Source organism: Apteryx mantelli, chromosome 3, assembly GCF_036417845.1.
Source record: "Apteryx mantelli isolate bAptMan1 chromosome 3, bAptMan1.hap1, whole genome shotgun sequence".
NCBI lineage: Eukaryota > Metazoa > Chordata > Aves > Apterygiformes > Apterygidae > Apteryx > Apteryx mantelli.
The window spans coordinates 88,546,724-88,571,097 of NC_089980.1; the positions used below are offsets into that span (position 1 = coordinate 88,546,724).

Consider the following 24,374-nt stretch of genomic DNA (forward strand, 5'->3'; position numbering starts at 1 on the left):
GGCCACCATTGCCTTTGGTTTCAGCACTATGTCAATGGGACAGCGAGCAGGTCACTGAAGCGGTCATCTCCATTTTATTTGGTTTTGCTGTTTTAGTCTTCCTTTCTTGACTTGTACTATTTTCAGGTGGGTGTGTGTGAATGTGTGTGTGTGTGGAAGAAGATGGAGGGAAGATTGGGAAAGGAGGTGTATAAAGCTCTTCTGTCTCTGAGATGTTAACCAAACAAATTCTGGTGACATCTGCATCAAAGATCACCAGTTCATTTTACAGGAAGAATGGAACTGCCGTCATAAGCTACTTTTTAATCAGTTCTGAAGGCCACTTCATGATGTATTATAGCAGAAGCAATGTTTTGGTAACCTGGTCTTAAATGTTGCCTATCATATTGAAAACACTTTACCAACATAGGCTACTTTTAAATCAGTTCTGAAGGCCACCACTTCTCATGTTACAACAGAAGCCAAGTTTGGTCACCCAGTTCCAAATACTGAACAAACTAGAGTACCTTCTTTCACTTTTTGTCTCTGATCTGCCAGTTAAATGAGAGAATAGCAGAGTCTTTGTTAACTATGACTGGCATCTGAATTGCCTCCATCCTGTAGTAACAGGAAAAGCAGCCAAATTCCAACCACTTTTTCTGTAGGACAAAGCATTCTCTCCATGATCTAAATCACTCTGTTCAGGGCAGCAGAATCATATCTACTGGGGTATTTTTTGTCAATGAGTTTAAAGGCTAAACATTCCCAGGCTTATGCTTCTTGTAGATTTTGTTAGTTGAGGCTTATTTTCCGTAGATAAAAGTTCTTCTCAAACTGTCCGTCCTGATTGTTTATTTTAAGGTAATTTATATGTCACTGGATTTGTACATATCTGAAAGCAGTCTTGTAATTGGTACATTCCCAATGGTCTTTTTGAAAAATACTTCTTCTATTGTAGATGGACTAATCGAACGTAAAGCTGGTAAAAGCAATAAAAGTTTTCCAAAACGGCAGGGTTGTGTGGGATACCTGGAAGACAAAGAATAAATGTTACTGAAGTTTTTAGACATTTTTCCAAACAAAATCTTTTACTTTATAAAGTAAGACATTCAGCAAATTGTACAGATGGATGCTACCTGTGTTAAAACCCTACTTCTTGTGCTTACACGCGCAAGAGGGTTGACCCCAAGGAAAACCATCTTGATCAAGGTTAGACTACAGGCCAATGTCTTTGAGTTTTGATTAGCTCCTTTGTTTATTCCCTCAGAGCAGTGACAATACAGAGACAGGATCTGCTCTGGCTTGTCCCTCAGATAACTATGTGCTTGATGTAGTTCAGGGAAGAGCTTGACCCAAAATAAATACCCTGTCATTTAAATGGCAATTTAAACCTAACTAGCTTATCATGGTAATCATTTTGCCCCCTTTTGGTTGCTTTCTACCTTTAATAACAATTGACATTTGAAAAGTATATTTTTTATTAAAGAAGCTGTGTTTTATCCCCAGATAATGTATTTGTGTAAGAGAATATTTGTGCTTACACTGACTTTACATCAGTGTGATTCTCAAACCACTGAGTTACAGTGCTCCTAGTAAAAGAAGGAGTAGGTCCATTGGAGAAACCTTCTGCTTCTCCAGTCTGCCCTACCTTACATCCTGTAACGGCTCCTTAAGAGGGTGAAAGGACTGATGCAAGTGTAACACTGGCAGGAAGGTAAACTCAAGTATGAGGATGAAACACAGGCTGAAAGCCTTATCCCATTGGAGTTAACAACAGTTTTATCAGTGGAACTAGGATTTCCGCCTTTCCAGAAAAGCTGCAGAAGCTTTGATATCCTGAAATGGGTGGATACTGTTGTTCTTAAGCTTTGTATTTGTTTATACAGCTAGTTTTTATTCAGAATATAGGCAGCCTTTTATTGTACTTTTTTCCTTGTAAAAGGGTATCTTTTACAAAAGATACCATTTAGTCCAGTAGCTAAATATTTCCAACAATGCAGAAATACAATGGGAAAACCACCACGCTCAGAGTGGAGATGATGGCTATGTAAAACCTTTGCTCCCTGGCTGCTTTTTTGTCCAACAGACCATGGCTCAGTCAGAGTCTCCAGGGAGCAGTCTTCATGGGAAAGGTGAGAAGAGCTTGATATGCAGTAGCTATTCTTTTCTTTTTGCTCCGAACTAGCCATAGTTCATTCCTGGTTTTACCCCTGTACACTTTGTGGGATGAGAGCTATAACTTTTATGGCAGGTTTTAAGATTTCTGTATCTCACAGGACTTATCTGGAATGAGACAGGAGTGAATTTTTCTTCCTAAGCAATAATTCTCATCACTCTGCTGCAGCACCAAAATGGGAGTCACAAGTCCTGGATTTTCTATTTCAACCTGGGAACAGACTCAGTCTACTGAGTCCTGAAAGAGCAATTTAACCTCCTTGTGTCTCTGTTGCCTTGTCTGCAAAAGTGGGGGGAATGACACAAGGAAGTGTTTTGGAGTTCTTGAGTGAAAAGCGATATTACTGTTGTGATATGTGATATTGCTTTGACTGTCACTATTAGCACTGCTTGATTCAATCAGATATAGGGGAAGATCTAGCCTTCTGTATTGCAAAATGTTCCACAGCAGGTATACTTCCTAGGGGAAAGTCTTTCCTTTTACCAGTTTTCCATTCGTCTGAATAAATCCCATGTTCCTCATTCCATTGAGACATGCCAAATCCCAGGGGGCTGACAGTCAATTTATAGTGGCTGTAAAAGCCCGATCCCCATTTCAGTCAATAGAAATGTCACCTTCCCTAAAGTGAGAGTGAGGTTTTACCCCTACACCTGAAAGAAGTATTTGAAGAAGACACTGATCACCTGGTATGAATGTAACTGTTCAGAGTGAGCTGGGCTTCGTCTTGAAGGGCTGCTATCGCAGCAGCATTTCGAAAACTCCTCAGTTCAGAACCACTGTGTGTAGGCACTGCAAAGCAGATCAGTTACTAGTTCAGCTTGACTCTTTTGTGGCTCAAAACAGTTCAGTCAATGCTAATCGATGGAAATAAAACATTCCCTTTCATTTCCCCCAGCACTCCATTGTTAGCCTTTCAAAACATGATGCTGACTATTGGATTTCAATACTAGGAAACTCGCTGGATGATATAATCCTATGTTTGATTTAAAATGTCTTTTTTTTTTTTTTTTTTGCTTTAAAGTAGCTAGCTCATAGTTATCAGAGCAGACAAGCAAGAGATTATTTCTGCTTACCAGCTTTGAAAGTGACAATGCATTTGAGACAGGCAAATTCAGTAGCATCTAGCCGAAGTTGTCTAAATCTAGCCACCACCTCCTGTAAAGCCTGTATTTCCGAAATAATTTTATTCAGCTTCTGAGAATCTGTATTGTCACCATTCATGCCTAAAACAGAAACAGATGAAATAAATACTCTAATATTAAAGGCATTTGCTTTATTTTATATTGATTTCTGACAAAATCCTGTGTATCAATATCCATTCTATTGTCACACTTGTCTATCTGGTTCCGTGTAAACTGACTATATTGTATGAAAGTTAATATAAAATCTTCTCTTGGATGATAACAAACACAGTAATTTGCATTTAAATGACAATGCAAGCAGTCATGAATACAACAAAACAACATTATTTGCATTTAAATATAGATTTATAAATGACAGGTATGCTCTATTGTTTGGTAGGAATTTGTTATTCTTTACATGTTGTTCTTTTTTCAGTAATGTATTTTTATGGTAATTTCTGTAACAAAGTCATTAAATTGTGCAATTCTTACCAGATACAGCCAGTAGAGTGTTAGCATCAACTGGAATGGCCCATTGTGCTATTCCTAGAACAAACAGTTCTCTCCAAGCATCTTCCAAAAGCATCAGCTGTCATACAATAGATGTACAATATAACATAGTGTATAATTTATAGATTTACAAACAATTTAAATATGTAAATTTGTGTTATTTTAAAAACTGCTTTAAATGCCTGTCATGGTATTTTCCCCGCAGATTTTGTTAGCTCTTCTCTTAGCTTTTTGAGAAGGTGTCTGGAAATAAGTATATGCATTGTAGAAGAACACTTAGTGTTGGCTCACTGTGCACCATGCTGTATAGACCAAAAGGGAGGAGAAGGAGAAAGGAGAGTGAGAGCTCTTGTACCAGAGAGCTTTCACACTGTATGAACATTTGCCTATGTTTTTCAGCAATACTCCTAACAGCATGGGCTCTCTTCTCCTCTCCCTGGGCACATCCATCTGTCCTAGGACAAATTGGAAGTGTTCTCCTATTGTTCTCTAGGGATTACCCTCCTTTCCCTTGGGAACGCAGGATTTGTGGAGAAAAGCCTGGACAACATCCTGAAATTACATCACTCAAGCACCACTATAGATCATATATTTATGTTTAACTCCTTGCTGATTAAGCAAGTCTTCAGCTCTTTGAAGCATAGCATCTGGACACACATACAGATTTTCAGTCTCATTTGTTTTCCTGCTTTTTGCTAAAAGTCACCCTGAAATTCTAGGGACTAAAAACCTTTTCCTTTCAGATGAGAATGAGGGTTAGGGAAGCCCTTGACTGAGGGGCAAAGGAGGAGGGATTTGAATACAGACATATGCTTTTCCTCTCCGTTCATGACAGCACAAACCACAGCACTAGATGCAAATAGTACCCAAGGCAGCAGGCTCTGAGGTTAGTATCTAAGCACCTAAGCTGGCAGCATTGTTTGTTCTCTACAGCTTTCAGACATTGCCTCGTTTTATGGATGATGTGTTTTTCTCTATTTGGAGGCAATGCCATTGATTTCCTTGGAGAGGCACTGGTGCCTTTGAAGAGGGAATGTGACTCTGGATAATGCAGACTGGCAAAGCCAGGAAAGATATGTTTAGTCTTGAGGGCGTCTATGGATTGCTGGCCCAGACCAGCTTCTTGAGAGGGGTTTGGAGGGCTCTGAATTCAGCTGAAGTTCATTAGTTCCCTAAAGGTCATGCTGTGGTGTATACATACTGCTGTATCCCTCACATCTCTCAATACAGTGGGAGAGATTTGAAGGGGTAAAAAATGTAGTGGACTCAGGAGGGATTGTCTGGTGGCTCCACATGGTGAAAACAGATTGCCCAAAACTCATGCAGCAGAAGCAGCAAATCACAAGTACTAATGTTGCTGTGGTCCATGAAAGCAACAGCAGCTTATAAGCTTAGGAAAATGGGAAGGGGGTATTTTAAGTCTACAAAGATTCTGCAAAAGTAAGAAGAAACTAAAAAAATACATCATGCCAAATGAATTATAATTTTCTTGGACTCAGGTGTATGAAGATTATAGACAATACAGAAAGCATCCATTAAAGATCAATCCTTTATTTACGTGCTAACTCTTAACAGTGGAAGTTTTAAACCACCATGGTCTGATCAGAGCGGGAGGAAGAGCTCCCAGGGTCTGTAGAGTTTGTCATTATAGGCTTATGCCCATTTCCACATCATGATTACCTTTCTGTACCATGCATTTTGCAGAATTTCTAAACTCCTTGACTAAAAAAATTGTGATGGGAAAGTATTTCTGTCTCTGTTAATATATAATCCGTGTTTGAAATAATTACATTGGATTTTACAATACTATAGAAGCTGCTCAGGTGTGTGTGTGTGTGTGTGTGTGTAGTCTAGGGTACAGTATCAATCTCAGCTCTATTCTGAGAGGAGCAGAACCTGCTCGTAAGTCTTCTAAATCCTACAGCCTGTAAACCAACCCCTCCTCCAGATAATCCTGCCTGATGGAGAAAAGGTATTAGATATGCAGGTTTCTTTATGGCATAAGAAATGATTTGCAGCCTTTCATTTGCTTTTGTAAAACTTTTTTGTCATTCATTCATGCAGATACAATGGTAATGAATGGTGGTTCCTGCAAGATATCAATTTCATATGTTCTTTCCCACTAAGCATTTAAAGTCAGAAGACTTTAGAAATGAGACTCTTCCAATAGCTGGTTTTCTTCATGCCTATGCATAAGTCTGTAAAACCACCAATTAAAATAATTCATGCTAAAGTCATACTCAGCCCTTCCTCTTCAAAGAAACAAGAAATCCCAGGCTTCCTGAAGGACTGGTTTCTGCTTTTTAATCAGCCCCATCCTGTTAGCATGACCTTTTGTTAGGGACTTGCATCAGGCCAACCTGTGTATGGACGGGCTGGACAGGTGTGCAGCCAGGAGACCTTAAAGCATGATATTTTTGTTCAGTGGCTTCCAGTTGACAATGTGATCAGCTATAAGGAGTTCAGGAAGGGGCAGCAGCCTCTGTGTTACAGAGGGTAATGACACAGCAATCCCCAGACGTGTGTTTTGTCAGCGGATTGGCTTCTCCTTATTGCCTTGCCTTTAAGATGAAACTGATACAGAGTCTGGAATCGCAATGCTTTCGCCTTTCTTTTTTCAGAAGAGCACGAAACAAAAGCAAATTCCAGAAAAAGGTTTTAGATGCTGTTCAAGCAGATGTCAGGGATATAAAAAGAGAAATTCAGACATTTACAGCTGGGCCATTGTCAAATTAAATAATGCAATAGCACTATTATAAAAATCAACTGTCTGATTATTCATGAAATAAGGTGATTAAAATGAGAGTTATTTCCTCTCCAGCTCTCCTGAATATGACAGAGGAATCATGTAGAAAGAGGCCCAGGTCAAAGCTTTAGAGCTGAGCAGCTCTGAATTTTGAGGAATCTGGCTTATGATTCCAGCAAGTAAAGATGATGTTAAGGAAAGGCTGGGGCTTTGATATATAATTCACCAATATTAGTCCCTGATACGAACATAAAATAGGTAGTGGGTTATTTAAAGATAATGGGAACACTCTGGTATGTATGGTAGATAGGCAGGCCTTGCTGGCAGAGGCATGCCCGGTAATGTGCAATGGAGAGTTCCCCTCCTCCCAAATCCTGCTGCGCCCTTTTCCTCCAGCTAACAGGGATGACCTGTTGGGAAATGCATATATAATGTCCAAGGAAGCCCTAGCCTAAGTAGCATCCAGCAGATATCACTGGACTAGATATGAATCCAGCGTCTTCCTGCACTACGTGACTTACTGAAGTGGCATGCTTGCTGACTGTCCTTGATATTTGGGCCTGATTCTTCAGTCACTTCATGTGATGGATCTGCTGCTCCGCAGGGGTAACAGCAGCAGAAGGCAACATTAGGAAGCAGTGCGCTGCACTAGGACCACTGTCTTCCTAAAGCTGGGGACTTATGGGCTACGTAACCTCCAGGGTCTGATCTCCTTCCTACCTGTATCCACTCAGTGCAACATTTTTGCAGTTAGACCTGAGTGGAATGAATCCCTGTTTGTCTGCTTTCATGAAAGGGATTTCAAAATGTGGGTCTGGCTCTAGAAAAGGAACGTTTCAGTATACCTTAGCCATATATCACATTGCAACTGCCATGGTTTACCTTTAGGTAGAAAACACTTTTGGTTTCCTAAGAAGCTCTTTTCTTCAGTTCAAATACATATTTGCATATGAATAAGCAACACTTACGACATGCATCCATGCAATGTAACTAGTTTCTCTGATGACTGCTATGTAACATTGAAGGCATAACATTTCTAGTTACCATTTTGTGAAATTAGCTCAATCATATCAAAGTATTAGACACCTTTTATGATTGGAGCTCTGTGTACATTTTCCCCCTTCCATTTTATAATTATCTGATTACTTTTTTAAAAATTAGTGCATTATACAAAGTACACTAAGTCCTCATCAAGAATCAAGTCATTAAGAAATTGCTTCAGCTCATATGGTTCACATATGATTTACCTGAAGCAAAGGCAAATTGTCATAGACAAAAACAAGACAAATTAGGGAAGATTCTAATTAATGGTGGAAAAAAAGGGGGACTAGCCAAATTCTGCTAGGAGAGGAGAGGAGAGGAGAGAAGAGGCAATGTGTGGATAACTGACAGGCTAGTGTTTACATTGCAGAGAAGAGGTGGGAAGAGAAGCAGTTTGGCCCACTGAGCTTTGGGAGAATTTGCTTCTCCTGGTCTGTGGCCTGATGGCTTTCCCTTTAGATCTTGCTCTCCCATAGTGTTTTCTTTATATTAGCATTTTTCTGATTTGATTGCATCACTTGCATCATGAAATAACTGTTCAAAGAAAACAGTTCCTAAAGCACTGCCTGTTTTCTAGAGATTAGACCAAAACTCTGTCCTGAACTTTGGAGCAGCTTGAGTCTACTACAGATTTAAAAGTCTGAGGCTGGAGGTTCAAGTCCCAGTCTGACTTCTGAGCCCTCTCCAGCAGCAGGCCAGACTGTCACCACCCTTGCTGCAGGTGCCTTACCTGGTCTTGCAGAGACAGGGTGGAGAAGGCTGGGACGCTCTTGGCCCACTTGATGCTCATGAACAGAAGCCTGGCTGCTGACTCACAGACCGATTCAGTGGCCACTTCGTAGAGATACATAGGGGTACCATTGACTTCGTGTGGATACTAATATCAAAAAGAAAAATAAAGCAACTTCATACACCGTGACCAGGACAGCCTGATCTTCCTCTCCCATACAGCTGCCATTCAGAGGCTCATTCTCACGCCCAAAACACACCATGCACTCTCTTGTTCTGCAACCAGATGGCATTGCTTTTAGTGGGCCCACTCCAAAGCACTCTATGTTGCTGTCTCTGTGGATTAACTGTGCTCCAGAAACAGATCTCTGGAGAGTGTTAAAAGAAGACTGGAATTATCACATGAAGAAACAAATTACTAAGATGTGGTGTCATCCTTCACCCTGTCACATGGTGACATGCCTCTGGTAGAAGAGTAACAAGAAAACAGATTTAATTGATTAAGAACTTGTATTTTATAACCTGTTTTTTAGAGGCTGATTTGACAGTCCAGCCCTGTTCAGCAAAATAGTACATACTCTTTTAGCATTAACCCTCTGTCTAGCTCTCTGACTCTAACAGGGTGCAGGCAGATATGTAGAGCTAAGCACACCTTAAGTGTTGTGCAGAATTGGAATGGAGTTAAATTTTTAAGCATGTGCTAAATTTTCTTGCTAAGTAATTTCTGGTTCAGTATTTTCTAGAATTATGTTATAAAACTATATATTATAAACATGTTCCTGATGGATTCTGCCAAGCTACCAACTCTGGGAATGCAGAGCTATTTAAATGGTCTCTTGTACAATTTTCTATGTGCCATAAATATGCAAAAAGCTATTTCAAATGAGTTAATGACAGACATTAACTTATAGCTAATTCCTGAGCAGCTGAAGCCATGGTAGTACTTCCACTGGGCTGCTTAGGAAATGTCATGGCCAAGAAGCACAGAGTCAGTTTAGACATGTCTGTGTCTGTCTGGTCAAGCTGCACACTTCAGTCAGCACAGGTAATACTTTTTGGATTACACCACTACGGAGATGGGTCTTTTGCTGAGGAAAATCTGGAGACTGAAGGTCATCCTCCTGAAACGATGTTTAAAACTAACATGTGGATAGGCTTCAGGCAGGAGGAGCATTTTTGCAGCCATGAGGGTATAAGGATGTAGGAGAGAGATGTTTGTGCAGAGCAGGTTGTCAACTGGTCCAACAGGCAACATTGCCCCTTCACACACCCCTTCTGCAGAGACTGTCTTACCCCTTGCACCTCACATCTTCAGAGCATCCAGGGATATAACAAAAGAGAGTCACCACCACAACCTGGGGGGCTCCAAACCCTCCTCCTTGCCATCACAACCCCAGGGGCAGGGTGCCCTGCAGAGAGCTTGGCATGCTGTGAGGCCAGACTGGCCAGGGGGGTGGCTGACCTTTGGGGTGGGCTGCGCCAGACCCACCAGGGCCTGCCTCTCGGGGGTGCTGGTGACGGTGGCCAGCTCCAGGCTGTGGGGCTCCAGTTGGGTGACGGCGGTGAAGAAGGCGGGCGCCGGCAGGGCGGTGGTGGGGAAGTGTGGGGCACCGCCGCTCTCCTCCTTGTGCCCGCGGAAGTACAGGGCCACCTGCTTCCGTATCGTTGACGTCCGTGGGCCCCGCTCATGCTGCACCGCTATGGGACAACAAAGAAGAGGTGATGGGGTCACTGCATTGCCCCACTGTGTTCGTCTGCCGCTGGCCCCAATGAGCATGGGCCCTGGCCCGCCTCTGCACCTGACAGGTATTTTCCTCCCCCTGCTAACCTTTCCTCCCTCCAGAAAAAAATTTGCTGCCAGCTATGCTGGGAAATGTGCTGCCAACAGCGAGGGGAAAGAGGAGGTTGCCTTCCAAAAAACCCAGCTTGCCTAGGAGGAAAATCCCCTCTGCGGCATGCTGCCATCGGGGCTGCCCCACGCCCCCACCCACAGTGCGGGGCCCTGGCTGCACCCACACGCGTGGGTCTGGCGTCCCGGGGGAAGCGGGGGGTGGCTGCTGTGGGGAGGGAGACCCCAAGCTGGAGGTCGCAGGGGAGAGGGGCTGGTGGAGGAGGGCAGCGGTGTTCACACGGAGCATGGGCCCAGCGGGAGGTCCACCCCGGCGACCGCCTCGCCTCCCCCCCTAGGGGACGGGGGGCCCCTCGCAGGAAGGAGGTGAGCCGGGGAGGGGGCAAATACCGTCTTTGTTCATGTTGACTTCGAGGCACTTCTTCAGCCGGCAGGCCCTGCACTGGTTCCTGTGCGTCTTGTCCACCGGGCAGCCCCCCTGCAACACAGCGGGCCGCGGGTCGGGGGGCCGCCGCGCCCCCGCGGCCCCCGCGCCGGGCCCCGCGCAGCGGCCGCGCCTTCAGCACCCGAGACAGCGACCCGCGGCGGCCGCCCGCGCCGCCCCTCGGGGCTGCCCCGCACCCGCACCCGCACCCGCACCCGCGCGCCGCGGAGCCGCGGAGCCGCGGGGAGGGCGGCGGCGGCCCCGGGGGCAGCGCCGTGGGGCAGCACCCGCGGGGTGGCCGAGCCGCGGGCTGCGAGAGGAGCGAGGCGAGGCCGAGCCCCCGGTCCGTGGGAACAGAGCGTGGGGTCGCCCGTCGGCGGGACGGGGGCGGTCCCGCGTGGGGACGCGCCGGGGCGGGCTGAGGGGGCCGGAGCCGAGGCTTCCTCGAGGGGAGGGAAAAGGCGCCAGGTAGCGCAGCCCCGGAGCTGGCTGTTACTGCTGCTGTTACTTTGGTTCACGGAAGGGTATTGCAGGACGGTGGGAAATGCAGGCGAAAAGGAGCAGTCGGTGAGAGAACCGCGCTGTGGCTGGTACCTGATTTCCTGATTTGCAAACATAGGTCCTATTCCTCCTGATGCTCCGCTTGAAAAATCCTGAGCACCCATCGCAGGCATAAACCCCATAGTGTTTCCCGGAGCTGCGGTCCCCACACACTTTGCAAGGGATGTCTAAAATGCGACCTGAAAGCGGAGGAGGGAGAGAGGGAGAGAGCGAGCACTTAGCAATCTGACCTCCGGAGGGATTAGCCCCAGAGCCGCAGTACAAGCAAATAATGAAGTGATTTTATAGCCAACTTTCTTTTCCTTGAGCAAGTGTCAGTTTTCTACAATGAGCATTATTCATGCACCACTACATTTATTTGGATCTTCTGTAATCGCCAAGACCCGTTTGGGAAGGGAAGATTACAGCAGCGGGAGCAGCAGACTTTGCTGCTAGAAGTGGGGACGCGGGGGGGTGGGGTGGGGAGGCTGTTCCCTCGCTCTCTGGCGCTCGGCAGAAGACACCACTTTCCGCGGGCGGGAGCGCAGTCAGGAGACCAGATCACATAATAAAACAAAACAAAATACAACAAAACAAGACTAAGATGACCAGCAACCTAAGTAATCCCCTCTACCCCGTAGCAACTCCTGCGAAACGGGGCTGGTTCCTACCACAAACGAGGTGTGCGATTTTATTCACCCCCAAACTATAGCAAAACTTTCCCCCTCGCCTCTGTGCAAGGATGCACTTGCGGGCTCGCTAAGCCCTCTGGAAATGAGGGGCTGGCGATTAGACAGTGCAGGTTCGTTTCGCCCAAACCTCCTGCTCTGCGGAGTATTGATTTTGCATCGATTTTGACTAGAATTGCAAATGTTCTGAGAGTGATGTAAAAACTTGAACAGAGATTATTGCATCCCGTTTCAAGAAATCCGCCAAAAACCCATTCGGCTTCTGGCTTTTCTTTTCTTTTCTTTTCTTTTCTTTTCTTTTCTTTTCTTTTCTTTTCTTTTCTTTTCTTTTTTTCTTTTCTCTTCTCTTCTCTTGTCTTCTCTTCCCTTTCCTTTCTCTCTTTTCTCTTCTCTTCCTTTCCTTTCCTTTCCTTTCCTTTCCTTTCCTTTCCTTTCCTTTCCTTTCCTTTCCTTTCCTTTCCTTATCTCTTTTCTTTTCTCCTTTCCTTCTTTTCTTTTCTTTTCTTTTTTCTTTTCTTTTCTTTTCTTTTCTTTTCTTTCTTTTTCTTTTCTTTTCTTTTCTTTTCTTTTCTTTTCTTTTCTTTTCTTTTCTTTTCTTTTCTTTTCTTTTCTTCCTTTCCCTTTCCCTTTCCCTTTCCCTTTCCCTTTCCCTTTCCCTTTCCCTTTCCCTTTCCCTTTCCCTTTCCCTTTCCCTTTTCTTCTTTCCCTCAGAGAGCCTCCTCTCCTCCTACCAGAATGCAAGCCGAAGCTGCAGCCGCTCTCCCAGGACGGCGGGCTACAGGCGCGGGCGGCGCCGCTCAGCGCCGCTGTCTTTGTCTGCGAGCCGCTGAGGGAGAGCGCCCTGATCGTGGGTGGGGGGTGAGGGCTGGAGGAGGCAGGGTGGGGTGGGCTGGGGGGGGGTGAAGCCGGCCGCAGAGGCTCCTCTTGCTCCCCAGAGAATTTAGGAGCCCGAGATACTTTCAGACATATCTACGCGGGGCCTCTAAAACAATGCCCCCTGGCAGACAATAGGGACATTAGATAAAGTGTTAACTTAATGATTTTGCCCATTGAAACTCGTTTGACTGCCTCCAATGAGCACAAGCTGCCAGCTTCTCCCCTAAATGAAATCCGACAGCTGCTATACACAACACGGCGAGAGGGACGGGGATTAGGTTAGGGCCTGCGAGAGGGAGGGGTGGCGGGAGGGAGGGGGGGAGAGAGGTTAAAGAATAGAAAACTTTTACGCAATTAATAACAAGTGCGGCTGAAGGAAGCCCCCTCCCCATTGCCTGGGAGCACGCTGCGGCTTTGGATCTGCAGGTAGGCGCCCGTGAGGAGGGCCGAGGCCAGGGCACGGCTTCTGGGAGTGTGTAATTACAAGCGCTCCTTGCCACCTGCCTATTGGGGCATCAGTGACCCGTCAAAAAGTGTAGCATGGGAATTCGGATATCGCACAATGCCAACGAGGGGAAGCGCTCAACTTCCCTCTCCAGCCCTTGGCGTCCGCGGGGAGACGGTCCCGCACGCACGCACACACACACGCACACACACACGCGGAGGAGAGGCAGGCTGGCGATAGGGGGGAAAGACACCGAAGTTGTCCATACAACGGTGCATCCCCTTGCAGAGCGTGTCACCGCCACCCCCACCACCCCCGCCGCCCAGGCTCGGCTTGGCCGGGCGGATCCCGGCCTGCCGCGGCACCGGCTGCCGCTTCCCCCTGCGGAGACCCCCGCTCCCCCTGCCCGCAGCGCCCCGCTGCCGCCCGGCCAGCGAGCCCCGAGGGGCCGCCGCCGCCGCGCCCCGGGCCGGGGGTCCCGCTGCCCCCGGCGGCCTGCGGCGCGGGGAGCCGCCTCGGCTTTGTCGGCGCGCAGCCGGGCCGGGGAGAAAGAGAAAACTTGGGCTCGTTTTGCAAAATAGTTTTCTCCAGGCGGATTTTAAGTTTGGGAGCTGCTTTAAAAAAATTATATGCATCCTGTATATATAATATGCACACACACATTATTTATATATGTGTGTGTATATATATATTCTATATATTCTTTACATATACACATATCTATATAAATTTAACACCTCTTTCTCCAAATCCAAGCAAACACGTTTACAGCCATCGGGGCGGCGCAGCCCGCCCAATTCGCGCCGTGGCCCCCCGGCGAGGAGGCGGACGGGGAGCGGGGAGGCGGCAGGCAGAGCCGCTGGAGCCCCCCGCACCGCTCCGCACCTCTCCGCATCGCTCCGCACCGCTCCGTCCCGCCGCCCGCCCGCAATCACGGCCGCGCTCTGCCCCGCCGCCCGCTGCCCCCACGCACCGCGGAGGCTGTTATGAGAAAACTCTCGGGAAGGGCAAAATATGAAATAAGAGGCGGGAAAAAGCCGGGGCAGGGGGTGGTAAGAGAAAAATGTTAACTTGACAAGGGGTCATGAGATAACTGATTAACTCTCTTTAAAAGCGCTCCCGTTCCCTGGTCTCAGAAATTTAGCTCTGAGAAAACGGGATTTCTGTTCAGCTAGGAAACCGTTTTGAACGTCCCACGACAGGGGGTCCTTGGGGGCTTTTTTTGTGTGTCATAATTGCTTAAAGGGTATATGGCAGCCCCTATTACTGTAATTACCATCAGGGGCTGTTGAAAGAAGTTAGTCTGGGCTCGAGGGATGGAGGGATGGAGTCTTGTTACCACCCAGGCAGACATCACAGCTGACATCGCTAGACGCTCACCGGCGGGCAAAAAGGCCGGGCCGGACCCCCCTTGTTCGGCACCCCCCTCCGGAGCCCCCCGGCCGGCGCCCGGACCCCGGGACACCGGGCCGGGCACTTGCAGGTGCCGCCGGGGCCGGCTCGGCGGAGGGCGCCGAGAAAGGGACCCGGGCCGGGGCAGCCCACGCGTGCCCCCGTCGCCCGCGGGCCGGGCAGCGCTCGGAGTTGGGGGACCCCTTCGGGCCGGCCGGGGGGGGTCGGAGTCAGGCAGCAAAAGCGACGGCGGTGGCAGGAGGTCGCCGAGCGCCGGGTGGCCGGAGGCACCGTCCGAGCCTCGCGGGTTTTCTTCGCCGCAAAATGTCTCCGGCCGAGACTCAGCCGTCCTTGGTGAGAAGGAGCTCCCCGGCTCTTCGTCCCCCCCTCCCCACCGCGCACACACACACGCACACACACGCACTCTCACAACGTCCCACTGCGGCTGCCCCGGGCCCGATCCCCCCGGGTCGCCTCTCACTTACCGGCGAGTTTGGACAGCGCAGCCGCGACCGCTAATGCCGCTAGCCGATGCCCCCTTCCCCTCCGCGGGTTATTCCGCCAGTTATTTAATATTACTGTCCCGCCATTATTTTTCCCTCGGGGGTTTTGGGCTGAAAAATGCAGAGCTCACACCCCCGGAGGGGCAAGAAAACCACCAGCCCAAGCCAAGGCGAGCCAGCCCCACTAACCGCCGGCTTGGCCCCCGCGCCAGGCCCCGCGCCGCCGCCTCCTCTCCGCGCAACTTGCGCGCCGCGGCCCAGCGCGGCCTCCGCGGCCCGACCCCGCCGCCGCGGCCCCGCGGACAAAGCGCACCGCGGGCAAGGCACGGAGGGCAGCAGCGCGGAGAAGGCCGCGGGGACGGCGGGGACAGCCGGCCGTAGGTCCCTCCGCGGGTCCCGGCCCGCTCGGCCTCCTTTCTCCGCCGCTTTGCGACGCCGGGAGCCTTGCCCGAGCGCAGAGGAAATAAATGTCCAATCCATCACTTGTCAGACATTAAATTGGATTGGGTATTTTTTCCCCTTTTGTTACTGACTCCATCCATATTACAAACTCCGAAAGTCCCGTTGGGATTATACTGATTGAGCCATTCTGCAGGAGCGGTTAGTCATGCTTTAAATTCCCCAGTTATGAGGTACGTGGATTTAGGATTAACGAAAATGTGACTTTTAAGTTGTTTCTGCTTTCCTCGCTGCAGGATTATTTGTTGCAACTGGAAATGGTGTGCAAAGTATTGCATTTAAATCCTTCTTCAGTAGAGTTGCTTACGCGATTCCCTGTGAGTGAGCGATCGGAGTTTCAAACTCTTAAAAAAATGATTATGTCGCAGAGGATTGCATAAAGTCCGTGAGAAAAGCAGCACGTTTCAACTCCGTAATGCCCTTTAAGCCCCAAACCTTCCCCCACTCCACCCCAATATCGAAGGCTCCGGGAGAGCTGCACACAAATGCCCGCGCCTCGGCCGTGCGAGCCCCCTCCCCGCGGGCAGAGCTGCCTTCCCCGGCGCTCGCTATCGCACCAGTTTCTACCCCGATTTCGTTAGAGGGCCGGAAAATCGGGGCAGACAGCCGGAAAGTAGCGTTTTGCAATACCCTGACCTAAACTGCATCGCGGGAACTCGGAGCCTATATATTCGTTGCCACTCCAGATGCAAATAAATACTTCTTTTTTTTTTTTTTCCTTGGGGGGGGAAGAATACAAACCCAAACCACAACCTCCCCCCCTTCCTCTCCCTCCCCTCCACCTCCCGCCCCCCACGCCAGGCTGCAGCCGGTCTCGGAAAGGCTGCTAGAAACCTCCGCCGCGTTATTACCCACTTGTTGATCCCGCCGGCTTGCTCATGCTCGAAGCCCCCTGGAGTCGCTAACTCGGGGCGAAGTGTCGGCGCCGGGGAGAGGCGGCGCCCCCTCCCCGCCGGCGCGGCGGCTCCGCGGGGCAGGTGCCTCCCTCGGGCGCTCACTGCTCGCTCCGCCGCGGGGGCCGGCACATCCTCGCCTCTGCCCCGCTCCCCAGCGACGTCCTCCCCAGGCGCGGGGACACACAGCGGGGACACGACAAAAAGGCAAAAAAATAAAAAAGAAAAAAAAAAAGAAAAAGAAACGAAATGACCCAAACTTCGTGGCCACTCGCTGGACCCCTGCGAGCAGATGCTCTCGGGACCCCGGGAGGGTGCAGGGGGGTGCAAGTGGGCTCGCCACCGCGGTCCCAGGAGGAAAACAAGAGCCACGCAGCGAGGACAACAATGAAATGAAGGAGAAGGTAGGATGGGGAGCGGGGTTCTGCGCTGAGTGCCTCGGTGCAGCGAGGAGGGAGATCAGAGCCTGGAAAAATAATGGAAGTGGGGAAAAGGCGTCAGAGGAGGCTGTCTCTGCCTCTCAGAAACTGAATGGTATAAAAAGGGAAAGGTTTCCAGAAGTTCTTTACACTGGCTGACTTTGCGCTTTGAGCTCCAGCCTTCAGCACCTATAATATCCCCAGAGAGGCTCTGACAGGCAGCCGCGGGGAGGGGAATCGGCCGCCCCTTGCCCACTGAGCTTCCCCTCGCTTTTCCCCCCAACTCCTGGCGGCGCGTGACGTCAGCCATGTGCTGGGAAGGGGAGGGGGCAGGGAGGGGGTTAAATGCTAATGATATTAATGAACCTCCAAGCGGCTTCCATAGAAAATGCAGGCGTTTGCCGAGCTGATTCCGCCTCCCCGCTCGCCTTGTGCCCGCACTGTCAAAAAAAGAGGACCCCCCCCAAAAAAAAGAAGAGGAAAAAAAGAGGAAAAGGAGAACAAGAAAAAAAAGGGGGGGGAAGAGAGACAAAAGGAAAAAAAAGAACGGGAAGAGATCCCATTTCTTAGACATTTCTCCCAGGGCGAGGTGGGGCTCGCCGCCGGGTTGCTCCTGCCCGCCCTGCCTGTGCCCCGGCCGGGGCAGGGGGCGCGCTGGCGGCCGGCTCGGGCGGGGGGCCGGGGGCCGGGGCCGGGCTGGCCCGGGGCAGGGAGCCCGACGGCCGGACCTCCCTCCTCCCGCTGCCCCGGCGCGGGGGACACGGGGCGGGCTGGCCTCCTGGCCTCGCACCTTGTATTTGGCAGTGGGGATCAGGATGGAGAGGTGTGTGGGGGGGGTTCGCCCTTGGGCCGAGAGGGGATGGCTTTGCCCTGCTCCAGTGTGGCAAATCTCTGCGCATCTCAGTGGCCAGAGCGGGAGTCACCTCCACCTGCCGCCCTCTGCGCTAAACTGGCCGTGCCGGGCAGCAGGGCGCCGCCGGCAGCTCCGAGCAGGGAGCCGGGGAGCGGAAGAGGAGGAGGAGGAGGAGGAAGGCTAACCCCGGCAAGGCTGTAGGTGCTGCGCGGGAGAGCAGTAGGAAGAGGGTCCCCTGCCCGGTCCCTCGCCCCGCCCGCAGGCAGGCCGGGGGGGAGGCTGCAGAGCGCCGCTGCCCCCCGAGCCACGGGGCCGCGCTGCCCCGGAGCGGCCCCCGGCCCGGCTCGCCGCTGCGGGGACCTGTTGCACGAGCGGTGTGAACGGGGCTTGCCCGCAGCCTGGGGCCGGTCCTCCTCTGCCCGGGCAGGGCCGGGGGGCCGGGACACCCCCCACACCCGAGCCCTGGGGGATTTAGAAGGTCTCCCGGCACCGCCTGCCCCGCGGGGGCTGCTCTGAAACCCGGGCACCGCCGATCTCGCTGTGTCGCGTTAAATCTCGATGAGGTGAGTGAGCCGATAAAGCAGCCCAAAAGTGTGGGGAGAGGAGCACATTTGGGACGGGAAGGAAGAGCATCCCTGCCGCTGCTGCAGGGTGAAGTGGGCAGCGGCACCAAGAGCAGGGCCAGCAGTTGCTGAGGGGGTTGTGAAGCGCTCTATGTCCCTCGTCCCTGCCACTGGTGCAAGGCATTTTCTCACCGTAGCAGACTTCCCCCTTGCTGGTAGCGATCCTGGGGGAATGGGGTGCTCAGCCCGGTGCCTGCCCTGCACCAAACATGCTGTCACTGTCCTGTCTTCCTTTTTCCATCCAGGTCCAGAGTTGTCCCCTCTGTGCCTGCACAGTACCTGTCTCCCAGAGTTGCATGACTCTGGAGAGCACTGGGATCCCAGTGACTTTGTGCTTGCTGCTCCCCATGAGGCTGGCACAGCGGGAGGCCTTGGCGCAGGACAAGCTGGCCCTACCTAACCTTGGGGGACACTGTCTAGATGCCCTGGGAAGCTGTTCAAGGAGACCCCACAAAGCAAGAAGCAGGTGGATCAGGAAACGCAGACAGACTTTCACTCCCAACTTGCTTCCAGGGAGTCAGGGAAAGGTTCACCTCCTTGGGCAATGTCTAAAACAGCTGGTGAGGAGGGGGCCATGCTGCCTTAGTAGGGCCTAGAGGCCAAAACAGAGAGAGAGGGTTAAATGGCAGTGGGGCCCAGACCCAAGTACCATCCATCACGGGGTGTGGCCATGCAGCGTGGTACCCAGCCTAGCCTTGGCATCCCTTGTCCAAGCGAGGCAGGTCTCCAGCTCTACGGCAGTCACAAATTCTTTGCCCTAGAAACTCAAAGCTACCTGAAATACATTGCAAAGGCTGTTCAAACTGCATCCACAGGTTCCAGCCACACCTGAGAGGGACTTGCTCTGAATATGAGCAGGTTCCCCCCGCTGCTCTCCAAGTACAGCACCAGGCACTGCCAAGAGAGAGGAAAAGAAAAAGATATCAAACCATTCATCCCCCAACCCAAAACTCCTCTAATCTCACCTAGCCACCCAAAGCCAGCTCAGCGTGTGGGCTGCGGCTGTGGGTCACTGCGGAGAGAGCAAAACACCAGCCCTTCTCTGTCCCCCAGGCTGTGCCTGCAGTGCTTTGCGATATTGCACCAGCTGAGGTCTGCCCTCTGTATTTTTGAATCCCTTTCTGTTGTTTTCGTGATGGTCAGAGTAGCTCAGTCCTGAAGGTGAAGGCAAGATATGTCCTCCAAGAGTACAGGGATATGAGCTCTCTCCTTACTCTGTGTTTCTACTGCAGCTTCTGTCAAAGCTGCTTCCGTGGACAGAAAAAGTCCAGCTGAAATGAGGCAGGGGAAAGGGGTTTCCAGCAATGAGCTCTGTTTGTGTGAAATTTTAAACTATATCTATATATATACACATATATAGCAATCTATTATATTTAACATTTTGTTTATTAGACAGTTCTACATATATAGAAGATATCAATACAGTAATGAAATTTACTGTCTCCTTATAACATCTTGGAAATACAACTCGTTATCAGTTCTACTACAGAAGCTGGCACCTATCTATCTCCTTTTCATTATACTTCCTTTAGGATCCTAGACAGGTATTACAATTATATGCTGACATTTCTCAGTGTTGTGCCACAGCCTCAGAGCTGTTACTTGTCAGGCATCTTTTCTTCTGTTGGTGTCTTAGCAGCAAGAAAAATCTGAAGTGCAACCTATCTTTAAATACACCATCCTTCTGCCTTTACCTTGCTCATGTTCTCTGTTCTTGGGATGTGAAGCCAAGAGATCTGCAGCGAACAAAAAAAGAAAAGAAGAAAAAAAGAGTGAAGGAGGTCAGGCTAAGAAAAAATTTAAGCTGCCAGAGGTATACGTATGTAGCAGAAGGGTACACAAATGAGCTATTTTCATCTCTTTCTCTCAATTGGAAACAGGTGGGTAAGATCAGGCAAATGTAGCACATCCTTTTTCTTTTTAAGCAGATAAAGAAGGAAAGGACTGAGCTAATTCCCTCTAGGAGAAACTATTATCTTTTTGGGGTGTTTGAGAGATGGAGAAGCTATCTCCATTTCTCTCCTTCAGTAGAAGTGTTAGAAAAGACTGTGTCTCACACAGGGCCTGAGTGAGACTTGTGCATGAAGGGTGAACTGCTTTGCAAAGGGCAGCACGCGCACAGGGTTGATATCCAGGGGCAGGAAATTCTTCTGGGTTTGCAAATCCCCTCCGAAGTTTGAGGCTCCTTCCCTTCTTTTTTCATGTGTTTTTCTGTGCTGCCACAACCCCTTGTTTCTGTATCTACCTGGAGGTACACACACAGGCATGGGCACAGTGAAGGCAAAGACATAAATATTTGCCCGCTGCGGGCTGATGAAACGTCGTGTTTTCCCCACCAAACTTTCACCAACCCATAAAAGTCCTGATCAGTGGGAAACCTCCAGGCAAATCCTGTGCTCCAGTTACCTCCTAACTCCAGTAAACACTGGCGCAAAGCTTCGCCGGTAGCTGCTGGAAGGAGGAGCTGTTTGCGCATATGAGGCAGGCAGAGCGTGGCGCCTCTGCGCATGGCAGGGCTGGGCAATGTGGTTACTATGCGCACCACCCCGCGATGCTCCTCGTCCCAGACACGGCTGTGTTTGACCTTCTGCTCAGCCTCCAGTTTGGGTTTGTTCAGTCCCATTTGCCTCTTGATGCGAGTGGCGGAAATGCATCTAATGAGCTCTTTTGTGGTATTAGGTCTTCGCTCCACTCTCCTCTTTTTGAAGCCCCTGACTCACGGTTACGGATACCTCCTCTGGAGGATCGCACTCAGGACGTTGCAGGCAATACGCTAATCTTCCCCCGGTGCCCTCGGATTTACTGCAGCCAAGATGGCGGTGCCGAGGGAGGCCAAGGGCGTTGCCTAGCAACCAGTGACCGTTGGCTGCCATCTTGGCGCTGCCTCATGGCTGCTCTGGGGAGGGAAATGCCTGGGGGAGCTGGACCTGAACTGCCTGGCCTGATCCTGCAGCGTAAAAGCCTATGTTACGCCCTTCTCCTGTCACACGGACATCTCTTTGCAGCAATGGCCTTTTCTTTAAACACCTTCTGAAAGTGCCGTAAGCTGCATGGCTGACGCCTGTCGTGTACTTTCATTTTCTCACAGTTTCCCCCCTGCGCACGGTGAGGTCTGCAGGGCAATGTGCAAGCTCAGGTTGTTGCTTGTGTCTTTTGGAGGAAATGTGCCAGCAAGTGGCAAGGTGCGCTGAGTGAGGATGGGTGTCCTTGCCACCGCGCTCCCTACACAGCAAGGGGATACCTGGGCCTCTGCCAAGCCGATTCGCCGGGAGCAGTCCTCCCTGGCCCACTTCCTCTTAGTGTCGCCCTGAGCAGAGCTGGGGGGCCGCCACGTCCTCTCGTTCTTCCTTGATTGGCACTCAGGCTGCTGGAAACACCAAAAGCTTTTTGTTATTAGCGTGAATAAAAACACTGCATATGGTCTGCATTACGCAAGAAATTGGCCACATGGTGAACTGCTACGTTCAGTCTGACTGACTTGGCTTCGCGTATTTAGGGCAGGATTTATCCTACCTGAAGCAAGTGTCTATGAAGCTGTCACACTAGGCTCCCATTACCATAATTAAAAGAGAAACAGGCAGTTTCAGACTGCAGTTCCCTCCCCCGCCCAACGTGTATCCATGCGTATATAGCTGAGATGATTCTGGAGTTATCCCTTTCTTGTCCTTGATGGAAAGGGCACTTCAGGATGATTACTTTGGTCTTAACCAATTGACCTTTGGACACTAAACGTAGGTAAAACGAAGCATGTCCTCAGTGAATCTGTATGGAATGGCTGACCCAAAGTGTTCTGGAACAAAAAAAAAGCTTTTTTTTTTTTTTTTCCTGAAGGCAAAATGTGAAAAACTGAGAAACAGAAAGATGATCCTATGAAAAGACTATCTTGTAAACCTGCCCTCTCTCCTGGTGCAAGAGGGATTTCCTTCTGTTTGTACATCCTCTGTAAGGTGAAGCCATGTTCCTGCTGTAGCCAGGAATGACTTTCCCTGGGCCAGTGGTACCTTCTGCTCAATTGCTGTTTGATACAGGCTCATTGAGGAATCCAGGGGAATATACAACAATTATCTCTGGTGGCCTTTTTACTTCATTCATTCTCAGCACATCCCTGACCTTGAGTTATCAGCCCAGCAGTAAGTTACAGAAGACATGCATTCCTTACAGATGCCAGTGAAAAGGTGGTGAGCTTCATCCTTATGTGTGTGTATGCTTGGTTAAATAAATCAATGACTGTATTAAACAATGGCCATATGTATAAATTTATTTCTATATGTGCATCTGTGATATATCTATAAATATATTTCTATATGTGCATCTGATGAGTGTATGTTAGCAAAGCTACCTTGTGCAGAATAGTAAGAAAAATTATACCTAGGAAAGATGCTTAGAAAAGAGAATCTATGTAAGTCATTGCACTTTTACTCAATACTTTCATTCAGGGGCGGAACAAGCCTGAGTTCACTTGCCGCAATGAAATGCCCCATTAATCACATATGCCTTTGAAAGGGAAATGTCAAGCTTGGCTTATACGCCTACACTGGTACCTGATCCCATCTAGACAATGTGAGACAAGTGCTTAGCAAAGCAATTCTAGTTAGTAACTTATTTATTAGTTTGCTAGTTAGATATAAATCAAAGTGTCATAATAAGCCAATGATTTAGCAACAGCTGCAACCTAATTTAGAGAGAAACAGCCTCATTTTGGTTTTACTGACATAAACACAGAAGTCAGTATCAATACTGATGCCGGTAGAGATACAGCTGTGTAAAACTAGTGAAAAGTCAGAAAATGAAGGCAAAAATATTATCATCTCAATAAAGGAAAAGTTAAAATAAGGGCAGATCTATACTTTAATAATTTTAAGTTGCCAAGGAAAGAATGTTGGCTACAAGGAATAAATACATCTTGGAGCTGTGCTGTGAGATTTAAAAATCATTATACATATCTGTTAAAGTAATAGCTCTGATTAAGTGCTGAATACTTGCGTGTGTGTAGGAAGGGAGTGCCTCAGCTATGACCCTGATTGATATCACTTAGAGTGTAATCATTTTTATGGTAGATTGGCCTCCCAAATTTTGCTGCAGAACCCTATTAACAATGACCTTCGAGGCCATCACACAATATACCATGTAATGGCAGCAAAGAATGGTCTTACGAAGGGACACATTTCTAGCTGGTAATATAATGGCTCAGCTCCATTGACTTCAGTTTAGCTATATCTCTTGATCTTGGCTGGAGACCAGGTCTGTGGTATCTATTTAAGGAAACAAATTTAGAACTGACAAAAATAAATATTTCCAGATGCAGCATTGAGTCAGCATATGGCATTCACTGCCGCTTGAAAGTATTGAGTCAGTTTGTGCAGATAGATTTTTAAGAAGAGATGGATAATTGTATGACTATCAGTGACATTTATAGACATCCTTGCTTTATCTCTTGCTCCATAAAATACAGTATAGGTCACAGAATATCTTTGCAGGTAGAGCAATCACCTGCAAGTCCAAGTGGAGAAGGGCACAGTATGCATCACTGTGCAACTGGCTAGATGTGTTATGAGGTTGGCTGGGGTTTGCTGCCTTTTGAAACTTCAGTCATTGATGGGGGCAGGATAGTGAACTTGAAGAACCGGTGGTTTGATTCTGTGTAACAAAATCTAGCACTCCAAAAAAGAAGAAAGCAGAGGTCTGCCATGATCCTCTATAAAAGCATTTAACCCCTGCAGCTATCCTCACTTGTTCTGCCTGAATGGAAAATGTAGTCAACCAAAAATATACCACTGCGGGACAGATTCTGATCCTGTGATCTTCCATCATAAATATGAAATAGGTAGTAGTTTCATAGGCTTCAACAGGATTGCTCATGTGCACAAGATCTGTAGAATCCATCAGGAACAATCAAAGTTTCAGGCAGGCCTATCTGAACTGAAGACTCCTGTCAGTCATCAGCTAGGATTTCACCATTCAAATATAGTGCATGTCTTTGAATTTACAGTTTATTTTGGTCATTCAAAAACCCTGGTCCCTGGGGCATTTTCTGCAAAACTTGGGGTAATTGCATGCTACTGACTCAGGGATTCCAAACACTAAGTGCTTGAAAGAAACTTCAGGTA

The 24,374-nt window shown here is 49.0% G+C and overlaps 1 protein-coding gene across 1 annotated transcript; it reads right to left on the reverse strand.

Annotated features, from left to right (window-relative positions):
• Positions 1-845: 845 nt before the first annotated feature.
• On the reverse strand, positions 846-16,359 carry NR2E1 (nuclear receptor subfamily 2 group E member 1). Its single transcript, XM_067294798.1, has 9 exons — positions 16,335-16,359; positions 11,170-11,315; positions 10,542-10,629; positions 9,765-10,000; positions 8,304-8,450; positions 3,769-3,865; positions 3,229-3,378; positions 2,839-2,944; positions 846-1,008 (listed from the first exon to the last, which is right to left on the reverse strand). The coding sequence occupies exons 1-9, from the start codon at positions 16,357-16,359 to the stop codon at positions 846-848; spliced, it is 1,158 nt and encodes a 385-aa protein (XP_067150899.1).
• Positions 16,360-24,374: the final 8,015 nt, after the last annotated feature.

Bases quoted from the DNA above. Each gene is read 5' to 3' on its own strand.
- NR2E1 (XM_067294798.1), bottom strand. From the start codon at position 16,359: ATGAGCAAGCCGGCGGGATCAACAA. The intron at 8,451-9,764 runs GTCAGCCACCCC...TTTTGATATTAG, and splicing joins TGGCGCAGCCCACCCCAAAG to TATCCACACGAAGTCAATGG. The intron at 3,866-8,303 runs GTAAGGCACCTG...ATTGTATGACAG, and splicing joins CCCTGTCTCTGCAAGACCAG to CTGATGCTTTTGGAAGATGC.